Source organism: Giraffa tippelskirchi, chromosome 7 (assembly GCF_054371585.1).
Source record: "Giraffa tippelskirchi isolate mGirTip1 chromosome 7, T2T-mGirTip1v1.2.pri, whole genome shotgun sequence".
NCBI lineage: Eukaryota > Metazoa > Chordata > Mammalia > Artiodactyla > Giraffidae > Giraffa > Giraffa tippelskirchi.
In genome coordinates this window covers 7,301,471-7,324,137 of record NC_137281.1, presented here as the reverse complement: position 1 = coordinate 7,324,137, position 22,667 = coordinate 7,301,471, and the positions used below count along the sequence as shown (strand labels likewise).

General features: G+C 52.9%; 2 protein-coding genes across 33 annotated transcripts; one reads left to right on the top strand and one right to left on the bottom strand.

Annotated features, from left to right (window-relative positions):
- The first annotated feature begins 1,585 nt into the window (after positions 1-1,585).
- CD37 (CD37 molecule) lies at positions 1,586-6,980 on the top strand. 7 transcript variants are annotated; one of them, XM_081515277.1, is made up of 10 exons: positions 1,586-1,704; positions 1,953-2,027; positions 2,130-2,202; positions 2,368-2,434; positions 3,254-3,355; positions 3,482-3,556; positions 4,079-4,183; positions 4,872-5,108; positions 5,455-5,538; positions 6,595-6,980. In XM_081515277.1, the coding sequence occupies exons 5-10, from the start codon at positions 3,293-3,295 to the stop codon at positions 6,670-6,672; spliced, it is 642 nt and encodes a 213-aa protein (XP_081371403.1). In that variant the 5' UTR covers positions 1,586-1,704; positions 1,953-2,027; positions 2,130-2,202; positions 2,368-2,434; positions 3,254-3,292; the 3' UTR covers positions 6,673-6,980. The 7 variants fall into 7 exon arrangements, with proteins under 7 accessions (XP_081371403.1, XP_081371402.1, XP_081371398.1 ...); XM_081515276.1 differs by lacking the exon at positions 2,368-2,434; XM_081515272.1 differs by lacking the exon at positions 2,368-2,434 and having other exon boundaries at positions 5,817-6,980.
- On the bottom strand, positions 6,970-22,588 carry TEAD2 (TEA domain transcription factor 2). 26 transcript variants are annotated; one of them, XM_081515248.1, is made up of 13 exons: positions 22,415-22,511; positions 19,338-19,575; positions 18,876-18,940; positions 18,346-18,408; positions 17,219-17,230; positions 16,876-16,992; positions 16,727-16,785; positions 14,232-14,296; positions 13,041-13,189; positions 10,309-10,482; positions 9,108-9,269; positions 8,277-8,429; positions 6,970-7,770 (listed from the first exon to the last, which is right to left on the bottom strand). In XM_081515248.1, exons 1-13 carry the CDS (start codon positions 22,469-22,471, stop codon positions 7,657-7,659), a joined length of 1,428 nt encoding a protein of 475 aa, XP_081371374.1. In that variant the 5' UTR covers positions 22,472-22,511; the 3' UTR covers positions 6,970-7,656. The 26 variants fall into 26 exon arrangements, with proteins under 26 accessions (XP_081371374.1, XP_081371387.1, XP_081371393.1 ...); XM_081515261.1 differs by lacking the exon at positions 17,219-17,230 and having other exon boundaries at positions 16,885-16,992; positions 18,340-18,408; positions 22,283-22,588; XM_081515267.1 differs by lacking the exon at positions 17,219-17,230 and having other exon boundaries at positions 18,329-18,408; positions 22,283-22,551.
- Positions 22,589-22,667: the final 79 nt, after the last annotated feature.

Here is a 22,667-nt window from a genome sequence, read left to right as displayed (position 1 = left end):
ATCAGTATCTTGAAGGGATATCTTTTCACTCGTGTTCATTGCAGCATTATTCACAATAGCCAATGGAAGGAATCTAAATGTCCTTCAACAGATGAATGGATCAAGAAAATGTGATATATATATATATTTCTAATATATGTATTACAATGGAATATTATTCAGCCATAAAAAAGAAGACAGTCCTGCCACTTGGGACAATATGGATGAACCTGAGGGGGACATTATACTAGATGAAATTAGCCACAGATAGAAAGATAAATACTGGTATCATTTATATGTAGAATCTTTAAAAAAAAATTTAAGTCCAATTTCATAGAAACAGATTATAGAATGGTGGGATGGGTTGGGGAGTAAGGAAAATGGCGAGACATAGGCCTAAGGGTATAAATGTTCAGTTATAAGAGGAGTAAGTTCTGATCTGAGGATCTAAATGTACATTATGGTAGCATAGTTAATAATACACTATTGTGTGCTGTAAAGTTGCTGAGAGTATATTTAAGTGTTCTACACACACACACAAACACTGTTTATTATGTGAATGAAGAACATGTTAATTATCTTGAGCATGGTAATCATTCCACTATATATATGTATATATATAATACACATATATATAATTGTCCTGTATACTTTAAATATACATAATCATACTTGTCAGTTATTCCTCAATAAAATTGGGGTAAAAAAAAGAAAGCCTAGAGTTAAAAATCAGAATTATTACTAATATGAATTGATTTTTGATGACATTAATAAGAAAATAAATTACATTTAGAGCCTTAAAAAAAAGGTAGATGAGATTGCTCAGAAGAGAGAGAGGGAACTGGTTCTCTGAGGAGGTCTGGTTTTCCTGGGTGGATGTCGAGATGGTAGGAACATCCATAATGTTAAATAAACATCGATGGGGATTTGAGACTTGACAAGTGAGAAGCCTGCAGGATGTCAGGGGAGATTTCAGAGGCTGCTGGCTGTGGAGTTCAGGCCAAGAGATGATCAGGTATTGCAAACCTAGATCTAACGGCCAAGGTCCTGGACTCAGTCTTGACTCCTGTGGGGCCTCCGCTTCGCGGGGCCTCATTGCCGAAGCAGGAAGTACTGCCCTAGGCTCAGCTTCCGCTCTGGGTGTTTTGGTACTGCCAAATCACCCCTTTGCACTGGGGATCTTCCCACTTGGGGCCTACAGCACTTTCACTTCCCCCAGGTGCCCAGCCCCGGCCCCAGCACATGGGAGCACTTTGGTCTACCTTGTTGCCAAGAACTGGACACAGATTCCGAGAGCAGGAAATGATAGGAAGGTGGGGGTGGGATAGATAAACAGAGGAAGAAGGACAGGCATCAAGATAAGGGGCCAGAAACCAGAGAGGAAGAGGATGCAGACCTGGTGGGGAAGGGGACAGAGATCTAGAGGTAAAGAGAGCGATAAAGATCCACAGAGAAAAGAACAGAGACCCAGAGACTGCGAAGACCAGGAAGTGAGGGTGAGGGGGGGCAGAGATGAATGCAGAGATGTCAGAGCTTTGCAGGCAGTGAGGTCAGAGTGTCTGTGAGGTCGGCTGCTGTCCAGGGCCAGCCTTGGGTCCTGGTGCCCAGAGTAGGTGGGCTGCAAGTACATCAGGATGCCCTGTGGGTCCCCCAGCCTGAGCCATGGAGATCTGGGAGGAACTGCCTGGAGTGTCCTTGGTGCCTGTCAATTCCAAGGCCCCGCAGGTACTGGGGTGTGCATCCCAGTGGGGCAGGCGAGGGGAGATGGGGATGAAGACCCAGAAGAAAGTCACCCTGGGTGTAGAGAGGCGGGGGGTGGGGCTCCAGCCCTGGCACTTCCTCTTTCTCTGAGTTCTTCCTTTCTCTTCTGTCTCGGCCTCTCCCCTCCTCTCTCTCAAGGTCGGTCTGTCTGTTCTCCCTACTGCCACCACCCCTTCTGTCCTGTCCCTCCCACCGGTGTCTCACCCCTCTAGGAGAAGATGTCAGCCCACGATGGCTGCCTCAGCCTCGTCAAGTACCTCCTCTTCGTCTTCAACCTCTTCTTCTTCGTAAGTTGCCTCTTGGCTCCCGAGCCCGGGCCCCAGCCCCCGCCGTAGTCACCCCATTTCATTTCCCCGGGTTGCCCACCAGCCATACTCTCCTCTCCCCAGGTCCTAGGCAGCCTTATCTTCTGCTTCGGCATCTGGATACTCATTGACAAAACCAGCTTCGTGTCCTTCGTGGGTAAGGGGGCTGAGGCAGTCCGGGGCTGGGTGGGGGCATTGGGGGGGCGTGTGTGGAGGGGTCTTCCTAGAGCAGGTATGAACAGGACTCCCCTCCTAGGGGACTCCTGGGGTCTCCCCCATCCCAGGGAGGCCCATGGTGCCCAGCTTTCTTGTCTGATCTTAGGCTCTGCTCCACTCCTTGCTACGGCCACAACTTCTGAGCCTCAGCTTCTTCCTCTGGCAAATGAGTTGTGCGTGCCAATAACAATAATAGTGGCCATTTCTCAGGCACTTAGGTGCCAGACAGCTAAGTGTCACACCTTAGGTGACACATAGGTGTCAGATCTTGGGCAGAGATGCTCATCAGATTCTCCCATAAGTCTTCCCTCTTTTGAGGTTCAGAGAGGGGAAGTCACTGGATGTCACACAGCAAGGAAGTAGAATAGCAGATTAACACTAATAATCTTTGTAGGAAAATAACACTGGGGTAGCAGTCAAAATCCCAATAACTCATATTTAATAAATGTTTACAAGATTTATTAAATATGAGGAGGACTAGCGGACTGGTGTAGAGGATCGGACTGAACACATGTCTCCCATGTGTTCCTCAAAACAACTCTAGGAAATAGATATCATTATTCCCTAGGTCTCAGGGGGGTTTAGGTGGCTGATCCAATGTTGCAGAACAAGTGATGAAGATGAAACTCCTGGAGGTGAGGAGGGGCTGAAGGAGGAGAGAGAGACTGAGAACAAGAGGGAAAGACAGAGACCAGGAAGAAAGGGGGACAGAGATCCAGAAAGAAGGGAACAGAGACCTAAAGACAGAGAGGGCCGAAGACCAGGGAGAGAGGTGGAAAGAATTTCAGGAGACAGAGATTCAGTGTAGGACGGGGACAGAGACTCAGAGAAAAGGATGCCAGGAGCCCAGGAAGAGGCCCCCCCTCCCCCAGGTTACTGCTCCCCTCTTGGGAGATGTGTGGGTGGGGAATGGGGCTGTCTGGAGCTGTGCACGTGGAGCCCAGAGTCACTGCCTCTCAACTCCCCCAGGCTTGTCCTTCATGCCCTTGCAGATCTGGTCCAAGGTCCTGGCCATCTCAGGAGTCCTCACCATGGGCCTTGCCCTCCTGGGCTGTGTGGGGGCCCTGAAGGAGTTCCGCTGCCTCCTGGGCCTGGTGAGTTCCCCCCACCCTTCCACCTCTAGGATCATTCACATCTTGTCCTGAAATAGAGCCCTGGCAGCCCCTTCATCTTGGGGAGTTCAGCCTGACCTGCCCACTCTGTCTTCCTCCCCACTCCAGTATTTTGGGACACTGCTGCTCCTGTTTGCCACACAGATCACTCTAGGAATCCTCATCTCCACTCAGAGAGTCCAGGTGAGCTCACCTTCTCCTCCCCTCACCCAAGCTAGTGGGTGGGGAGGAGGGGGCGTGGAAAGAGATGCAAGCAAAGGCAGACAGAGGCTAACACAGACAAAGATAAATAAGAGAGAGATAGAGAAGACAGGAAGACAGAGACTGGTAGAGAGACACAGAGAAGGATCTAGAGACAGAGAGGGTCAGAGAAAGACTCACCAACACAGAGGAAGACAGAGATCCAAAGGGAAACAGAAGAGAGGAAAGAAAACACTTGGAGAAACAGAGGGCTCCAAGAAAGAGACAGAAACTCAATGAGATCGTGGGAGACAGTGGAGACACGGAAAGACAGAGATAGAAACAGGCAGAGAGAGGTTTGGAGGGACAGAGACACAGCTAGCCATTCAGTGAAACACCAAGGCTGCCATGAAGATGCTCAGAGACCACCAGAGGCTGGGACGGCTACGGAGTGGCTGGAGTGGGCTGGAGCAGAGGGCAGTGGGGAGGCAGGTGGGGGATTCAGCCTCACTCTCGGCCTGTCAGCTGAAGAGGAAAGTGAAGGAGGTTGTGCAGAAGACCATCCAAACCTACCGCATTCGCCTAGAGGAGACGGCGGCGGAGGAGAGCTGGGACTACGTGCAGTTTCAGGTGCTTGAGGCCCCCGCCCACCAGGATCCCTCCCTCTAGCACTGGGATTCTGACTTGGCTCTGCCCTCTGCCTGGAGGAGACTTGGCCCCAGCTCTAGGACCCTGACGTAACCCTCACCACCTAAGCCACCTCCAGCCCGTGGCGACTTGGCCCAGTCCCTCAGCTCCCAATCTCTGCAGTGACTCCGCCCCTGCCTCTACAGGACTCTGCCCTCAGTCCCAAGGCCCTAGCCTGACCCCACTCCCTGCCCAGTAGTGACTCTGGTTCCCAAGGGACCAGGCCCAAGTGAGATTCCTTTCCCTGGTCACTCACACGGCCCTGCCCCCCATCCATTTTTCCCCTACTTACAGCTGGATTGTACTGCCTACCCAATCCTCCAAAGCAGGATTCTGCAGCTCTTCCTCCAGCCCCAAGACCCCCGCCCCCGTGACTCCTCTCTCCCAACCTCATATACCCGTAATGTCCCTTGGCCCTGCTGTGATCCCACCCCAGTCCACAGTCCGTTAGCCCTCTACTCCCCAATATGACCCAGTACCCAGTCACACCCATCACCTAGTCCCCTGATCCCCCAAAGCATCTTGCATCTCTCTAGTCTTTGTTCCTCCGACTTTTTTTTTTTTTTGTAGTTGCTTTACAATGTTGTCTAACTTCTGCTGTACCCTGTTCCTCTGACTCTGGTTCTCTCAGCTGCGCTGCTGTGGCTGGGAGTCTCCTCAGGACTGGTTCCATACCCCCAGCATGAAAAGCAACGAGTCCGAAGGGCACCGCGTGCCCTGCTCCTGCTATAACTCATCGGCGACCAACGACTCCACAATCTTCGATAAGATCTCCTTCCCCCAGTTCAGCCGGCTCGGACCACTGACGCGGCCCCGACACAATGCAGAAGTTTGCTCGGTCCCCGCGAACAGCTACATCTACCAACAGGTGGGGAGATTGTGGAGCGCAGGGCCAAAGAGAGGTCTGGCAGGGTGGGGCTACGGGAAAGGGCTGTCCTACAACAGGAGCAGAACCCCTAAAGGGGCAGGATCTTTTGGAAGGGCGGGGCCTAAAGAAAAGGCCCAGGCGAAAGGGCAGGATCTGGAACGCTGATGCCTGGGGATGAGGTCTTCGGCTTGGACGGACTGAAGCCCAGAGACCAGAGACTCCTGATAACTAGGGAAAGGGGCAGTACCTGAAAGAGGGGTTAAGGCTGGACTGAGGACAGTGGGCCCCGGGCTTGGGGGCGAATCCCAAAAGGAACCCTACCTATAACCTGTTCCTGTATCCCCAGGGCTGCGAACAGAATCTCTCCAACTGGTTGACCAACAACCTCATCTCCATAGTGGGCATTTGTCTCGGCGTGGGTCTACTCGAGGTGATCTGGTCCCGCCCCCACTCGCGATTGGCCTAGATGGCCCTGCCCCAAATTGCGCGTCCAACCAGTCTCTGGGAACGGCGCATGCATTGATAGAGCTACAGCCAATCTGGGCCCTTCTGGGACTCCACCTGGGACAAGGGAGGCCTAGCCTCTGTGAGCCCTCATTGGTTGCACGGAGGAGCAGGCGTTCCCTCCCTTCCTCACGAGGCTCCCATTGGTCCTCCTTGGCATATCAGCCCCTTGCTATTGGCCGCAATATCCCCCTTTACCCGCAGGTGAGTGTAGCGGGGCTGAGCCTGCTACTACCGCGCAGCCTGTTGCACCGCGAACCCCAGCCACAGGTGCCAGGTGCCTACAGTTCGAGCTCCGGGCCAGGCCCGAGCACCGACGGCAGCGGCGGGCGCTATGGTGTGCTGAGCAGCAGCGGGCGTAGCGGCAGTCTGTGGGGTGGCTGGGGCATGGCGGACGCCTGCCCCAACTGGGGGGACAAGGCCCCGCTGGGCAAGCTGCCCAAGATGCTGGGGCCCTGGTCGCTTTGGGATCAAGACGAGGAACAACTTGAGACCGGGAGTGCAGGCGCCGAGGTGGAGGCCGAGATGGAATTAGAGGCAGAGACGGAGGAGGAGATAGATGAGCCTCCAGAATAAAGGACCCTGGGCTTTCTCCGGATCACGCTCCTTCTCAGACTCTAGACCCTATGCTAGACGGAGCTGGGCTCCCCCTATCCCACCCTATTTGCCCTTCCTGCTTCAAACTCTATTCCCACCCCTCCCCGGCCTGCCCATATTCCTGGTGTCCCACCCAATTACTCCTAGCCCTTTTACAATGCTGCCGCCACATTCTCCAAACTGCCGTCCCCGAGTCTTTCACCACCAGGCCCATCTCCTACCTACTCCCTTCTTCACACCTCCCAAGGCCAAGCCCTGCCCAACTCGCGGGTCCTCGTTTTCTGCCCCTGGCCCCACCCCGTAGATCTTTTCCCTAGGGACTGCCCCACCCCCGACTCTCCTGGCACCCTCTCGACCTCTCTGACCGCGTCTCCTTTCTCTGTAGCTCAGCTTCATGACGCTCTCCATATTCCTGTGCAGAAACCTGGACCACGTCTACGATCGGCTGGCTCGGTACCGCTAGGCCCCGCCCTTCTCGAAGCCCCACCCCGACCCCCTCAAGTGTCCAGGACATTTAGTTCCCTGTCACCTGTAAATATTTGTTTAATCCCCAGTTGGCCCCAGCCACTGAGCCCTCTTTCCCCTCGGGGACCCAGGTGTCTGCCTTTCCCGCTGCTGTCACCTCCCCCCCAATGGGACCTGGGGTTTCCGGCCACCAGCTTCCTGCCCCGAAAGACACCTCATTTCCTTGCCTTAGCTGTCAGCCTACCACCTCTCACTAGATTTATTTTTAGCCCAAGCCCCAAATAAATCCCCTGCGTTTTGGTAAAATAGCTTTATCCTCTGTCAAAACACAAACCAACACATTTGGGGGGGGTGGGGAGGAGAGGGAGGCAACACAGTCTAGCCCCACAGCACATTTAGAAGAGGGCATGAGATTAAAAAGCCTCACCCCACTGCCTGCCCAGCTGAGAGAAAGTCACGACCCTAACACCCACTTATAAATATCTCGTTATATTAAAAAAAAATAATAATATATTTCCAGGGCCCACCTGACTCTGCCCCTGCACAGAAAGGGTTAACCTTCAATATTCGATATCAGGGTTCCCGGGATGGAGGTGGTGAGAAGAGGGAGATTGAGAAGAGGGAGATGCGGAAAAACAGAGAGGGACGAGCCCATGTGTCACTGGGGCCCTCCAACACATCCAGAATAAAGAAAAGGGAGGGCACCTGTCAGAGACAGAAACCAGTGCTATCCCAGGGGTTGTCTCACTCCTGTCCTCAGTGCCTAATGCTCTGGGGTGATCTGTCCTTTCAGACACCCCTGTGAGGTTCCAAGATCAGGATCCGTCTTCCCCTCTCAATCCCAGCCCATTCCACTCACCACCCAGCTTTTACAGTCCTAACAGGGAGCAGTCCCCTCCCCACGTAGAAGCATGGGGGAAGCTGGAGGTCCTGCCTGGGAGGAGAGGGTATTCTGGGGGGTGAGCCACTTTGGGGTCCCCCTTCAGTCCCTGACCAGGCGATAAATGTGGTGCTGGGCTCCCCGCTCACTGGTGGAGACCTCAAAGACGTAGGCGGTGCAGAGCAACAGTTCCTGGGTGTCTCTGTTTGTCACCACCTGTCAAGGAGGCCAGGAGAAAGGGGTTTATGCTTGGAACAGAGGGCAGGGAACACTGTGGACCCCCCAACCGAGATGTCATGGGATGAGGGGTCCCCACCATGTCATGTTCCCCCAGGTCAACGGGATGCCCAACATGCCAGGTTCTAGGTCTGAGGGTCCGCAGGGAGGGGCCTCACATGAGATGGTGTATCATGTTACAGGGTCATCACACTCCCCAGAGTTAAAGGGCATCCTACCATACATAACATGTTCCATGGGCTAAGGTTAGGTTCCCTGTGAAGGGGGGACCCCTAAGATCCACTGTGGGGCGTCCTTCAGGTCAGTTTTCCTCTTATGAGAATGCTGTGGAACCCCCACCATATCAGTTTCCTGGGTAAAGGGGTCCCCTAAGCGAAGGGTCAAGTTTGAGGTGCCCCCTGTGTCAGTTTCACAGGCTGAGGGCCAGTCATGGGCCCTCCCCTCTGTGTCAGGGGCCCGGCTCAGGCCAAGCACCAGCATATCACCTGGAGGATGGTGAAGTTCTCTAGGACGCTGTTCATCATATAACGCTCGGGCAGCTGCCGCAATTTGTGCAGAAAATTCACCAGGTACTCGCACATGGGTGAGCGCAGCAGGCGGTACACGAACCGTCCATCCTCCAGCTGGGCACGCTCCGTCTGAACCAGGGGTTGGGAAGCAGGAGCACAGTGACTCAGAGACACAGGGGTTCACCCCCAGAGTCTGAACCCACTCTGTGCCGCCTCTCAGATGCCACACCCACTCCCCACTGCCATCTTCCCTCCATCGTCCCATCCGCAGTGACCAAAGATGAAACCCTGAACCCTCAGGTACCCAGTTCAGGATTACTGAGCCTGCAACCAAGGACCCCTCCAGCCTCTCAGAGCTGTCCTCTGAACCCTCAAAGACCTCTGAACTCATGTGATCTTCAGGTCCTCAGATACTCTCAAACCCTCCAGAGACCCCTCCATGAGCTCCCCAAAACCTGTATGACCTCTGTACTTGAGACCCCTCAAGACCTCAGCAACCCCTAAGTGTGACCCCTAACCTCCTCACCCTGAGGATTCTTCCATATCTGAACCTTTTGAATCTTAGTGACAGTAAATCTCTGTACCACACAGTAACCTTAAGCCCTCAAAGTGACCCCTATAGGTAACTTTGGAACTCCAGATTAGCTCTTAAGTCCATGTGTAAAAGAGGCTAGGGTACCCCCACCCCACCATGCAGACCCCCAAAGGCCTGAGCTGTTGTAGCTCCTGGTCCCTTTAGTCTGCGCCCTCCCGAGTAGCAGGTGGCTGGGTGCTTACCCACCCAGAGCGCCACCCCTCCAGCCTCACCTCCACCTTCTCCACCACCTGCTTGCCGAAGGAGCAGACCTTGGAGGAACAGGTGAGGGTCATGTGTTCCAGGCTCTCGTACTGGCTGCTCACTCCATAGAAGCCACCGCTGCTGCCGCCCGTCCCCACCTCCTCACCACTCGGGCCCCAGTTCAAGTCCGCCTGGGGGATGGGGAGGTACAGGCAAGTTGGAAGGGATGGCCCTATAAACAGTGGAACTCTTCTCAAGTGAGAACTCTGCCCCACAGCCTGGTGGCGCCCATTGCTTTGCAGTCACCCATCTCTCTTCCTCAACAAACTCCCCACCTCTCCAGTTTCTGGAAAAAAAAAAACCCACCCTTCCTTCCAGCAGTTGGGTCCCCCAGTGGCCCTGACCCTCTCTCCCCAGAAACTTACCCATCAAAGAGGTCCTGGAATTCAAGTTTTTCTCCTGAAACCTCCAACTCAGGAGGTCAGCCCCTTCCAAGAGCCTGGTTACTAAGGAGGTAGCTATTACCTAGCAACCAGAGGCTTTCCCTCAAGGCCCTTCATGATCCTGGTTGCTAAGACAAGCGCCTACTCCCTAGCAGCAGGGCCTGGTGAGGTCTGGGGAAGCCCGACTCCTCTCTGGAAAACTCTCCCAGGCCCTTTCAGCCAATTCTCAGAGGTCAGATCCCATCATAATCCCAGTGGCCAAGCGGACAAACAGCCCAGGGATCGAACCCTCACCCCCTGCAGTGGAAGCGCGGAGTCTCAACCACTGGACCACCAGGGAAGTCCCAAGGCCAGACATTCTTAGCAACAGGGCCTGTTGGAACCCAGCAAAGCCTCATCCTCTCCAGAAACCAAACACTCCAGGATTCATTTGCTAAGAGGATGGGGCCATTCATTAGCAACGAGGCTTGGTATGGTCAGGTGGGACATAGGGAAAACTGCAATGCCGCAAGCCAATCCCCAGAGCCATATCAGCCACACGACTGGGTGTGGCAAAGTCTAGTGGAGTCTGCGGAGGATGGAGGTCCCCACACCTGCACTGGTCCCATCCATCCCGCCCTGTGTGCAAAACTCCTTCCTGTTCCTTGCTGCTAAGGGGGCTGACACTGGGAGCCAAGAGAACTGGTAAGGCCTAGGCTGACCTGGCAGGTCCCGAGACTGTCTTCCTTAGAGCCAGTGGGAGGCCACATGATTTATGAGCCCTTTTGTTTTTGCTGGCGGAACTCACCCAGAACTTGACCAGGAAGAAGGCATGGGGGGGCCCACGATCATACAGCTCCCGCAGACCACCCTTTTTCTCGGGGAATTTGTCGTAGATCTGCCGGACGTCCACACTCTCGAGGGGGGGCGCTCCAGGGCTGGGGCAGTGCTGGCTGATGTGTACAAACAGGTGCCTCTGGTACTAAGGAGGGATGGCCAGGGGTGAGGAGTGGGAGAAGGGCTGGACCCCCAGTCCTCACTACTCAAGCCCATCCCTCACTCCGTCACCATCTGCCACAGTTCCTGCTAACTATTCCACTGGGCCCAGCTCTCAGGCACTGTCCCCACTCCCTGCTGCCCTTTTACTCCAACAGTCCCTCAGTCCCCAAGCCCTGTCCTTAGTGCCGAATTCTCTGCCCTGTCCCCTGATCTCCATCCCCATAGCCCTGTCCTCTCCCACCCTCACCCCAGCCTTCTCCTTGGCCTCCCAGCCTCCAATCTCTCCTCTCCAGCTCATCACTCACATCGCTCCAGAGCTGACCAATCCTGCTCATGATCCTCCTATGGCTCCCCAGTGCCTCCCAGGACAAAGCCCACACCCCCTCAACCTGATCCTATATTAAATAAGTTTTCATGGATGGATGGGAATCCACACAGCCCACATCAAGACATCCTATCTGTTCCTTTTTTTTTTTTTTGGCTGCACCAGGTCTTAGTTGCTGTTTGTGGGATCCTCAATCTTTGCTGTGGCATGTGGCATCTTTAGTTGTGGCATGTGGGGTCTAGTTCCCTAACCAGGGATCGAACCTAGGACCCCTGCATTAGGAGCGTGGACTCTTCACCAGTGGACCACCAGGGAAGTCCCTCTGTTTCTATTCTTATCACTTCACTTCATACCCTGAAAACATTCCCCTTCTTCTTTTCCAGAACTAATCCCTCCTCTGATCTTCCCATGTTCAAGTCCATCCAAATCTGCCTTTTCCTGGAAGCTTCCCTGGATCGCAATCAGATGGCATCTCTCTACCCTCCCTTTCCTATGGTTCCCCATAACCCTCTAGACAAAGCCTGGGTCCCTCACTCAGCTTGGCAATGCCAGCTTCTCCAGAACCAGCTCCCACCATATTCGATCATTTGTTTTCCTGAAAACTTCATGCAGTTTCTATCTCTGTGTCTGAAGCATCCAGTTCTGCACATGGCAAACTCCTATATAACCCTCAAAACCCAACTCAAATGTTGTCATCTCAGGGATGTCTTCACTTACTCCCCAGATACAATTCCTCTGTACACTCAGAAAAACATGAGCTTCCCCTATCCCAGCACATACTTATTACTCAACAGACATCTATCAGAAGACCTATGGTGTACAGGCATTATTCTGGGTCCCAGGGCTACAAGGCAAAGTCTCTGACCTCAGGGAGCTACTGGCAAAAACAGGAAAATTTTTAAATCTTTCCATAGATGATAGAACCTTCAGAGAGTAATGTATGCTATGAAAAAGTAAAGCACAGGGATGAGGGGAAGAGTGATGGTACCTGGCATTTCCATAAAGTGGCTTGGGAAAGCCCATCTGAGAAGATAAACAATCAAAGCAATGAATGGGTGGAAGGAGAGCATGGGGATATGTGGGAAAAGCACATCCAGGTGCAAAGGCTCTGAACCAGGAGCAAGTCTGGCATGTTTCAGAAAGGACATGGAGGTCAGTATGGCCAGAGCAGAGTAAACAAAGGTGAGAGGACAGGAGGTAAGATCAGAACAGAAGCAAGGGTCAGACCACTCAGAGACTTGTAGGCAACTGAAAGGGCGCTAGCTCCAAGTGAGATGGGAGGGTTTTAACCTGATCTGACTTGGGTTTTACCAGGGCCAAGATATACAGAAACTGGTGTTTAGATCGCTGTGGCAGATACTGCTGTGTTCACAAACACATTTCCCTTTCCCACCACCAAACTACACTTCCCAGGCTCCTTTGCAGTTAGATGTGACCATGTGACTAAGTTCTGGCCAATGGGATGTAAACAGACCTGATAGTTGCCACATCCAACCCAGACTCATAAAACTTGCATAGTTCTTGACTTGCTCCCTTCCACCATCTGCCAGCCAGATGCAGAGCATCCAGCAGCATCTTCTAGAGCCCTAGAAAATGGCAGAGCCACAAAATGGAAGAAGCCTGGATTTCCCAAATCATTCTGTGGAAGGCTCCTAATGACCAGCCATATTGAAATGTTAATGGGTAAGAAACTTCTGTGATGTTCAACCCCTGAGGGTTGGGAGTTATTACTTCTAACAGTCAGTCCACTTGGGCTGTTATGGTATCTGTCTCCATCCTAGGCCAGGAAAGCTCACACCTAGAAACAGATTTTCTTCCCCAGGTTCCCAGTATCCACCACAAAGCCTAGTGCACAGTTGGCACTCAAAAATGTTTACTCAATGAATGAGCAACGTCCTGAGGGATTTCTCTGGCTTTCCCAACCCATGACCCCATGACCTTCTAGTTTCTTTATTCTAGTAGTTCTCAAAGTGTGGTCCCTGGACTAGCAGCACCAACATCAGCTGGGAGCTTGTCAGAAATGCAAATTCTCAGATCCTACACCAGATCAACTGAATCAGAAATTCCAGGAGTGGACCTAGCAAACTATGTTTTAACAAGCTCTCCATGTTATTCTGATACATGCTAAAATTGGAGAACCACTGCTTTATGCTTCCCCTTGCTAGAACCCCCTTCATTCCAAAACCCTCCCCTGACTATCCCAAAATTGTACTCACAGAGTCAGCTGCATCTGGTGGTTCCACAAAGGCCGAGAACTCCACCAGCTGCAACCGAGCAGTGCCCAGAGCCCGAGCCTGCCAGGCTGGGGGTGATGGGGCAGGTGGGGGCAAAGCGGGAGGTGAGAGGGCTTGGGGGGGCTCGTACCCTAGAGAGAAGAACAAACAATAAAAATTGCTGACATTGATTGACTCTGTCAAGCACTGTTCTCTCTTGCCTGCCTCCCCTTAGAAGCTGAAAAAGCTAAATACTCAGTTTCCCAGCCTCCCTTGCAGCTAGAGGTGGCCATGTGACGCAGTCCTAACCAATGAGACATTAGGGAAAATCTGCTGGGGGGCTTCTGGGAAGGAGTTTCTTCCTGAATGAAAAAGATAGAACTTTGGGAGGAAAGAGCTTTTGGCTCTGGCCAAGTCCTGCTTGGGATGTGATGCCTGGAGTCACAACAGCCATCTTGGGATAAGACAGAGGCCACTAGCAAGATGTCAGTCTTGGTATTGCTGAGCTACTGAACCAGCATAAGAACAGTCCACCTCCAGACTTTTTGTTATGTGGAATCATAAAGACTTTACTATTTAAGTCACTATTAATTTGGATATTTTGTAACTTGGAGGCAAAAGCATTCCCCCTTAATGAATCTGTGAAACCTGAGGGTTCTTTCACCAGTGTGAGTTCTTAGGACCACCCAGCATGGACTTCTGGAAGTCATCTTTGCTACCGGGTGGACAGAGCCTGCCAGGGAATGAAGCCACCACAGAGGAAAGCAGAACCAAGCAACTCCTGTTGCTACCATTTGAGCTCCTGTATCCAGCCATGCCTGAAGCCCTAACTCCTGAAATATCAGTTACCTGAACCAATAAAATCTCTCCTTTTTGTTTTTTTTCTTTTTTTGGTCATCTAGCTTGATTTGGATTTTTATCACTTGCAGCTGAAAGAATCTTGATTAATATATCAACGTCCCTGATATCCTTCAGGTTAGCAAGTGATCAAACATAAACCCAGTAGATCTGGCTACAGAAGCGAGGATCTCAACCACTACAAATTCTGGGACATCTTTCCACACTCCCACAGACCCTGCCTCAGAGCTAGCTCTCAGTAAGACGGTATCCCCTAATGCATGGAAGGTAGAAGGAAAGGCAGCTGGAGCTGAGAAGAGAGGGGAAAACAAGGGAGGGTGGAGAAAAGGCTCTTACCTGGGAGATCAGTAGATGGAGGAGTCAGTGACAAGGAGAACGGTGTCTGCGAGAATGGCTTCACACTGAGGGAGAAAGGAAGCTGGGGGTCAGCAAGAAGGAAAGATGCTAATCATACCAGATAACAATTACTGAGGGGCCATGGCAAGCCAGACCCTGTGCAAGCACATTATGGGCACCATTTCCTTGAAGACTCACAGCCTGTCAAGGTAGGTGTGATGATTGCTCTTCTCATTTTGCATAGGAGAAAACTGAGACAAACAGGGGTCAATTGACCTGCCCAAAGTCACACAGGTGGTATGGCGGAACCTGGGTTCAAACCCAGATCAGCCCCAACCACAAAGCCTGTGATCTTAAGGGGCCCTCAACTTTTCTGGTACCAGGGGCCAGTTTCATGGAAGACAGTTTTTCTGCAGACCAGGGGTGGGGGAGGGGGGGAACAGTTTCTGGATGTTTCAAGTGCATTACATTTATTGTGTGCTTTATATTATTATTACATCAACTCCACCTCAGATCATTAGGCATTAGATCCTGGAACTTGGGGAACCTGGTCTTGAGGATATTCTGGTACCTCTCACAAAATGGCAGAAAGAGAACACAAACGGGATCTCAAGAAGTGGGGAGAAAACAAAACATAGTAAACTTGGAGAAAGAGGAGGCTGAAGGCCCAGGAAGGTAGGGAGAAAAAGACCAGCGGGACATCAGGCCAAAGTTCAGGGTAAGGGAGCAGTACAATAGAACCTAAAACAGTGCTGTCCAACTCACAATACCCAAACATGGAAGCAACCTATGTGTCCATCAACAGATGAACAGGTAAAGAAAACGTGTCACATATATACAGTGGAATACTACTCAGTCATAAAAAAGAATGAAATAATGCCGTTTGCAGCCACATGGATAGACCTAGAGATGATCAGACTAAGTGAAGTAAGTCAGACAGACAAAGAAAAATACTATATGATATCACTTACATATGGAATCTAAAATATGACTCAAATGAGCTTATCTACAAAACAGAAGCAGTCACAGACCCAGGGAACAGATTAGCAGATACAAACTATTATATATAGGATGGATAAACAACAAGGTCCTACTACATAGCACAGGGAGCTATTTTCAGTATCCTCTGATAAACCATAATGGCAAAGAATATGAAAAAGAACGTATATATATATATGTGTGTGTGTGTGTGTGTGTGTGTGTAACTGATAACTTTGCTATATACCCAAAACTAACATTGTAAATCAACTACACTTCAATAAAAAACATTTTTTTTAATGGATGTTCTGAAAAACATAATACTGAGAGAAGAAAACTGACATATGGATCACACTTCAATTTTATGTTTACGTAAGTGATGATTTAATTAACGCTCATTGTCCCTGATTTGACTATCAACTCCATAAAGATGGGATCCCGGTACCCAGTGCAATGCTTGCTGAACCACCTCTCCTTCCAGCCCAACCTCCTCCCCTGCAAACCTGTGGCTCCCTTTGTCCCCAGAGACTTGTTTGGACAATTTTCTGTGCCCACATACAGCAGCAGCTCCCCAGTGAACTTTCTTCTCTCCCAGCCTGGATCCCACAGCCTGTCTTTCTCTAGTAACACTCACCATGCTCCTGCCTCACCATCCTGAGGCCACACTGCTCCACCAGTGCCCACCTAGCCTGGATCCACTGCCATCTCTCTGGGCTGAAGACTCCATGAGCCTCTGTGGCCCATTTCTAGTCTTCTAGACTGAAGGACAGGGAAGCCTGGCGTGCTGCAGTCCATAGGGTTGCAAAGTGTTGGACACGACTAAGTGACTGAACAATGAACAACAGGACTAGAAGCATATCCTGTCACCCTCAGGGCTCTCAGGGATGAAAAGCAGCCCATCTCCTTCTTTCTGACCCTGAGAGAAGATGAGGATCCCTGCTCTACCCTCAGGCCCAAGAACCGCCTTTATGGGATGAGAATGAGCCTTCCCATGAGCCTCTGGGGCTCCACTCATTCCTCTGGACCACAGAGGTTCCCAACACTTTGGATCTACAACTGCCTTTCCCATGAGCCTCTGGGACTCAGACAATCTCTCTGGACATCCTACAGGACATCCTACAGGACTCTCACATTCATTGAATCCCACGCTGAGCTCGTTTCTGCCCCAAACCCACGCCTCCCCCAGGCTGCACATCTCTGGATGGTCCCACCTACCCCAGTCACCAGCCAGATCCCAAGCACTGTCCTTGCCTCCTCCCTCCTCCTCAGCCCAGCAGGCCCCAGCCCCATTTCTCCTCCTCCTGTCTCTCTGTCCCTGCTCGGACCAGCTCCTCTTCTCCAGACCACTGTCCCAACCTCCTCCCTGGGATCCAAATCCAGACAGCGTGACTCCAAAGTCTACGTTCACAAGGGAGTTGGGAGTTGGAAGGTGGAGTGGGAAAGGTTTGGATGGGGAGGGAGAAGGGGGTTGGAGGGGGACGGGGAGCAGGTGCTGAGCTGGAATAGAAAGAACTTACTCAGGAACATTCCAAGGGGGCCCAGAACTCCCCGACCAAAACTGGAAAAGCTCTGGGGACTGTAGAAGAGACAAAGAAGGGTGGCGTCAATCAATTTCCTGTTGAAACTGCAACCCCATCCCTCCAGCCCTGAACCCCACAATTCCCACCGAGGCCACCTGAGGACCGGTGGGACCCAGTTTGGCCTGCAGGGAAGGTGCTGAGATGAGCTGGGCAGAGGACATGGTGGCCATTGTCTGGAAAGCTTTGTCCTTGGAAACCTGGTCCTGGAGGAGAAGTTGGAGGTCCATGTTAATGGGGAGTCCCAGCGGATACAGGAAGGGTGGGGCAAGGACAAGGCAGGGCAAGCCTGGGGAGATGCAGAGTTGGGGAGTCAAGACAGAGCATTGAGGGCAGGTTCAAGTTCCTGTCACCACAGCCCCCTGCCCCTCCTGGCCTCCTCAGGAATGTCTGGGTAAGGGAGCAAGTGGGAGGATGGGTAGGGGGACTTACCACATTCAGGGCCTGCCCATGGGGGTGGGGGAGGGTGCCAAAGAAGGAAAGAAAACATAGCTTAGGAAATGAGGCCTGGACTCCTCCCACCTTCCTGCCCTCACCTTCCTGCCCTCCCAGCCCCTACAGCCCAGCCACCCTGAGCTCACCAAAGGGAGGAAGGGGGAGCAAGGGATGAATATGCAACAAGAAATAGAGAAGGCCAAGCCTGGAGGGGGAAAGGGGCTCCCCCATCCAGAATACATGACAGCAATGAGGGTTTCTAGGTTCAGAAAGAGCCGGAAGTGGAGGTTTCCGAATAGGCAGACCACAGGAAATGAGACTATTAGACCCGGAGGGAAGAGACGCTGAAGGTTTCCCAGCCCAGACAGGACAGAGGGGGAACAGCGAGGTCCAGAAAAGACCAAAGACTGGAAGTGAAGGTTTTCAGACTTAGTAAAGGGAAGAGGAGCTTCTGGGTACAAAAAGACCAGGAAGCGGTGGTCCCCAAGTCCTAGGGAAGAGCAAGAAAAGACCACAACTCAGAAGAGAAGAAAAATGAGGATCTCAGGCCAAGAGGGAACAGGAAATCCAGAGGATGCAAAAAAAGTAAAGGGATATGAACATCTCCAAAAGGAAATGAAGATTTCTGGGCACAGAAAGTGCAGGCGGGCCACACAGGAAGATGAGCCAGGAGATGAAGAGGAGATCTTCACAGCACCAGAGGGAAAAAGCAATGAGGACACCAGGGAGAGAAGAGGGAGCGGAGGAGAAGGAAGACAGGAGCAGTCAGAGGAGAAGCCCAACACCCCATCCTTCTTGCCTGTCCTAAGCTAAATCTCAGGCCCGCTCTCTCTATGACATTTTTCTACCCAGGGTCTCCGTTTACCCCCTGGCTGGGCCACTAACCCCCCCACCTCAGGTCTCTGCTCTGTATGCCTCTCTGGGTGATTCTGTCCCCCTCTCCAGGTCTCTGCCCCCGCACCCTGGGTCTCCCCTCTTTCTCTGCATCTCTGCTGCCCTCTCTCTCTCTGGGTCTCCATCCCTTCCACCCAGGTCTCTGTCCCCCCTCTCTCTGGTGCCTGTCTTCCTCTCTCAGAGTGCCTGCTTCCCTCTCAAGGTGTCTGTCACAGTTCCTTGACCTCTACCTTGAGCTTGGACTGGATTTCCCTCGATTTCCTCCGGGCCAAAACCTGGATGTGACTAGAGACCTGAAGGGAGGGACAAAGAAGCAGACTCAGGCCACAGCCACTCATGCCTTGCATCCCCTACCCCTCCCCCCCCCTCCAGGTGCCCCCACGAAGCTGGTGAACACGAAAGATGACAAATACACAGAATGGGCCCACCATCTCGGTGCTTCGGAACACATGTGTCCATAAAGGCCTTTCTCTTCTCACGAACGCTACTAATCATCCCCAGATCCAGTAAATCCAGGTCTTATTTCCCTTTCATACCTTGCTATCTTTGGCCCTCTGTTCGGTCTTACCCTCTGGTTCCCATGCAACTGCTAAGAGAACTATACCAAAACAGGCACAGTTAGCGCACACTAACCAAGGTGCCAAGAGGAGAGACTAAAGCACATGAACAAGCCCCTCCTCTAACCTGAATCTGCCGGTAGAATGAGAGCCTAAGAAGACAAGCCCACCCCAGACAGAAGCCCACTAGACAGTCCTGAAACCTGTTTGCGAGTTCGGGTCTTTCCCGTTCTCAGCTTGATGTAGCGAGCAATCAGTTCATTCCGACCTGAAAAGTCAAAGATGGAAGAGAGTTAGACCTTCAGCAGAACTTCCCAACAGAGAGGACACCAGGGAAGGAGAGAGATGCAACATTTCCACAGCAAGCCACGGGCTACACAGGAGAGGAGTTATGACTGCAGGCTTTGGAGCCAGGCAGCCTGGGTTCAGATCCCAGTTCTGCCACACACTGGCTCTGTGTGGCCTCAGGCAAATCACTTAGTCTTGCTGGGCCTTGTGTTCCTCATCTGTGCCTCATCTGTGCAAACAGTAATGCTAACTCCTACCTGAGGTATCGTGAGCACACGATGTGCTTTTATGTGAACAGTGATTAGAGCTTCCGCCAATGTTCCTTAATATTTTTATTAACCAGTGGGGGCTAAGGCAAAAACGAGGGCTGGACTCACCATACATCTTGCCTTCATCAGACAGGATGATTTTCCGCCGGCCACAGGGCGGGTAGATGGCCAGGGCCTCCTGGAAGCTCTGCTCGATGTCAGGACTCCAGACACCTTCCGCGTCTGGGCCCCCGTCGCCCCCCGCCCCCTCACTGCCGCCGGTGCCCTCCTCACTTCCTTCCTCACTTCCTGTCCAGCCGCTGCCATCGTCCAGGGGGGCCCCAGCCCGGGGTTCCCCCATTTGGGCCTGAAGGAACACAGAGTTCAGCAAGGTTCCCCGTATCCACTCAGAGAGACCTCAGAACAGAGGTCCAGATCACTGGGTCTGAGGGGAGAGGCTGGGGGCACCTAGACCCCCAGATCTGAGGGAGGAGGGGAATGGAGGCTGAACTCCTGGATCTGAGGGAAGCAGGAGACTGGGACCCTGGATTCCTGGGTCCTAGAGGGAAAAGGGGCTGGATTTCTGGGGAAGCTTAGGGTGAGACGGTTCTCCTCTGTGTTCTCAGTGGAGCCTGGATTGTAATGAAGTCTTGAAGACCCCAGAACAATGCTTAGGGTCCAAGAGAGCTGGAACTTTGGCTGTGGATTACTGATTTAAAGAAGATAGGCGTCAGAGCTTAGCTGCAGGGAAGGGGGACGTGGGTGAAATCTTCTCAGTCCCATGCCAAGAACAGGTGCCAGGGTGTGAGCAGCAGCTGCTAGAAAAGGAGGGGAACAGGCCCCTAGGAAGGCTGAGGGCAGATCCAGAGACAGAGACTCAGAGAGGACAGAGATTCAGAGAGAGGGAACACAGACCTAATGTCGGGGGACAGAGACCTAGAGGGAGGGGGACCAGAGATCCAGAGAGAGGAAGACAGAGACCCAGAGGGAGGGAACAGAGACCCAGTGCTGAGGGACAGAGACCCAGAAGGGGGTGGGGGGTGGGGAACCAGAGACTGGGGGACAGAGACCTAGAGAGAGAAGGACAGAGACTCTGGGCAGAAACTCAAGCCAAGACCAGTTAAGACCCACAGACCCACAGACTGGGGGGCAGGGGCGCCCTGCCATCAGGAGAGCCAGAACAAAGGGCCCAGGCGTCCCCTCCCCCAGTTTCCCACAACCCCTATCATGGGAGGGACTGGCCAGCGAGGGCGCCTCCCCTCTGGCCCCCAGCCCCGCCCCTTCCCTCCCCTCCCCCCCTCCCTGCGCAGCGGGCTCTGATCCAACTCAAGTTCCCAGCGACTTTCCGGAGGCCGGGAACAGGGGGAAACTTTTTCCAATACAGTCAGATCCCGCCTCCTTGGCGGCTCCACGTCTTCCACGGCTTTCCCAGGACCCCAGACTGCGGACTCCCATCCCCCTCCTCCCTCGGACCCCGGAGCCCCGGTCCAGACAAAGACCCCAGGCCGAGCCCAGTGGCGCTGCGGCATTCAGGACCCCCGTAGGCCAAAATCCCAGCCCAGCTCTCCCCCGTGTGGCCAGACAAAGGGACGGAGGAGCCGAGTCAGAAAGGTTCCCCCTAATTTCCCGCCCCAGGTCCCAAACCTCCAGAGAGACAAGATGAAGATCCAGAAAGTCCCGGAGCCCCCCTTCGGCCACCCAGGAGGCCTCCTTTCTCCATGAGGAGGACAAGGCGTCCATAAATAACACGCACAAACCAATTCGGTCAGAAACAAGCACGGGGCCCTTTCTCACTTGAAACCGACACCTCCACAGACACTCACACCCCCCAGCGTCCCCAGCCTTTACTCACCCCCAGGCGCACACTCCCAAACTCAGACACATAAACAGACACCCCAACTCTGGCGAAAGTTGCAAGTCCACACTTAGACTCGGTCAAGAGCGCAAATTCCGGCCCCCCGGCATAAAGAGGGCGGCAAGCAATTCAGAGACCGTCCCACGAACACCTCAACTCATAAGGTGTAACTTCCCACTCGAACTCACACACCCCAAAGCACGATCCCCGACTCCCGCCGGCGCCTTCCTACCTACCTCCCGGCCTGGGGCTGGGGAGCCGCAGGCGGGCGGGGCTGCGAGGGAGAAAGTTGCCCGGGAGCTTTGTTTGGGAAAAGTGGGAGGGACCGGAGGGGGGGCGGGTCCCGGCGCCGGACAGCGGGATGGGGGATCCTACGGTGACAGTTTCGGGGAGGATTTTTGGCCAAAGAGAGGTGAAATCTAGCTGGGGCCTGTGAGAATTCCGAGATTCTGATTCTTGGATCCCTGAGAGAGGAGGGGAATCGAGGGTCTGGACACCTGGGTCTGAGGGAGAATTGATGGGGGCCCGAAACCTGGGACTGAAGGAAGAGGGGACTGGGGGCCAAGATTCCTGAATCTGGAGGAGGAAGGGTCTGGGGGCCCGGCCTCCCAGCCACCCTCCTGTGTAGTTTGAGTATTGCAGATGTGGAAGTGACTGATATTAATAGAAATACAAAAGAATCTTCCCTGTTCAGCCTCAAGTGTATTTTTGAGGATAGAAGTATGGAAATGGATTTCTTATTGATTTCCATTGATTTCTCTTGATTGATTGGCCTCTTTGTGACCTCATCAGAGTTAAGGGTCGGGGGCAAGACGACTGGGAGTTTATGGGAAGTTCACGAAGATGCAGCCTCCCGCATCCACGTGCACTAGTGGACTAGAGGTGGCCTCTGTCCCAGGACCAGGAGAGAGCCTTGGTGCCGGAGGAGAGAGATGAGAGTCCCTTAATTATATCCCTTAAAGATGAGTGTTCAAACTGACGAGACTAGAGGGGCTGGATCAAGAATCTGGTGTCTTGAGAACGAAGGGAGCCCAGGTTCCGGGTTCCCTGTAAGGTGGGACGTAAGACTGTTTTTAGGGTTTCTAGGAGGAACTTTTTGGTGGAACCGTAGAGTTCAGCGTCCCTACATTGCCCTCTGTTGAGCGCATTAATCATTTCAAAACCTAAAGAAGACGAGAAGGGACACGGAGAAGCTTTCAAAGATAGATACAAAACTAACCAGTGGGCGAATCAGAAGGACTGTTCGGATACGTGTATTTCAAGAGCAGAGGGAGCCTAGGAATGGAACTGAGGGCTCTAGGAACAAGATCCAGGGCACAGAGGCGTGGCCTGGGTGGGGGCGTGGGGCCACCTTCGACTGGAGCGAGACTCCACCACGATGGCCAGGATCGGAGTAGACCGGCAGCATTGAGTCTCCAGGGCCGAGGTCAGCCGACAGGGACGCGGTCTGACTATGGGGGTGTGAATTTGAAATCAATGCCCGGCTCTGGCTTAAGGGGCGTGGCTCCTACCTCAAGGGTGTGACTACCCAATAGCGGGCCGTCCTCAGGGGTGAGGTAAGCAGATGGGGCGTGGTCAGACAATAGGGGCGGGTCCAGGGCTCG

What these genes read in the sequence shown, in the direction of transcription:
- CD37 (XM_081515271.1), top strand. Translation starts at nt 1,642, where the DNA reads ATGGAGATCTGGGAGGAACTGCCTGGAGTGTCCTTGGTGCCTGTCAAT. An exon ending in TCAATTCCAAGGCCCCGCAG is followed by an intron (nt 1,705 to 1,952) that starts GTACTGGGGTGT and finishes TCACCCCTCTAG; the next exon opens with GAGAAGATGTCAGCCCACGA. An exon ending in TCTTCAACCTCTTCTTCTTC is followed by an intron (nt 2,028 to 2,129) that starts GTAAGTTGCCTC and finishes TCCTCTCCCCAG; the next exon opens with GTCCTAGGCAGCCTTATCTT.
- TEAD2 (XM_081515270.1), bottom strand. Translation starts at nt 22,471, where the DNA reads ATGCTGCCGGTCTACTCCGATCCTGGCCATCGTGGTGGAGTCTCGCTC. An exon ending in GAGTCTCGCTCCAGTCGAAG is followed by an intron (nt 19,576 to 22,414) that starts GTGGCCCCACGC and finishes GTGTTCCTTCAG; the next exon opens with GCCCAAATGGGGGAACCCCG. An exon ending in CCCCCTTGGAATGTTCCTGA is followed by an intron (nt 14,297 to 16,726) that starts GTAAGTTCTTTC and finishes TTTCTCCCTCAG; the next exon opens with TGTGAAGCCATTCTCGCAGA.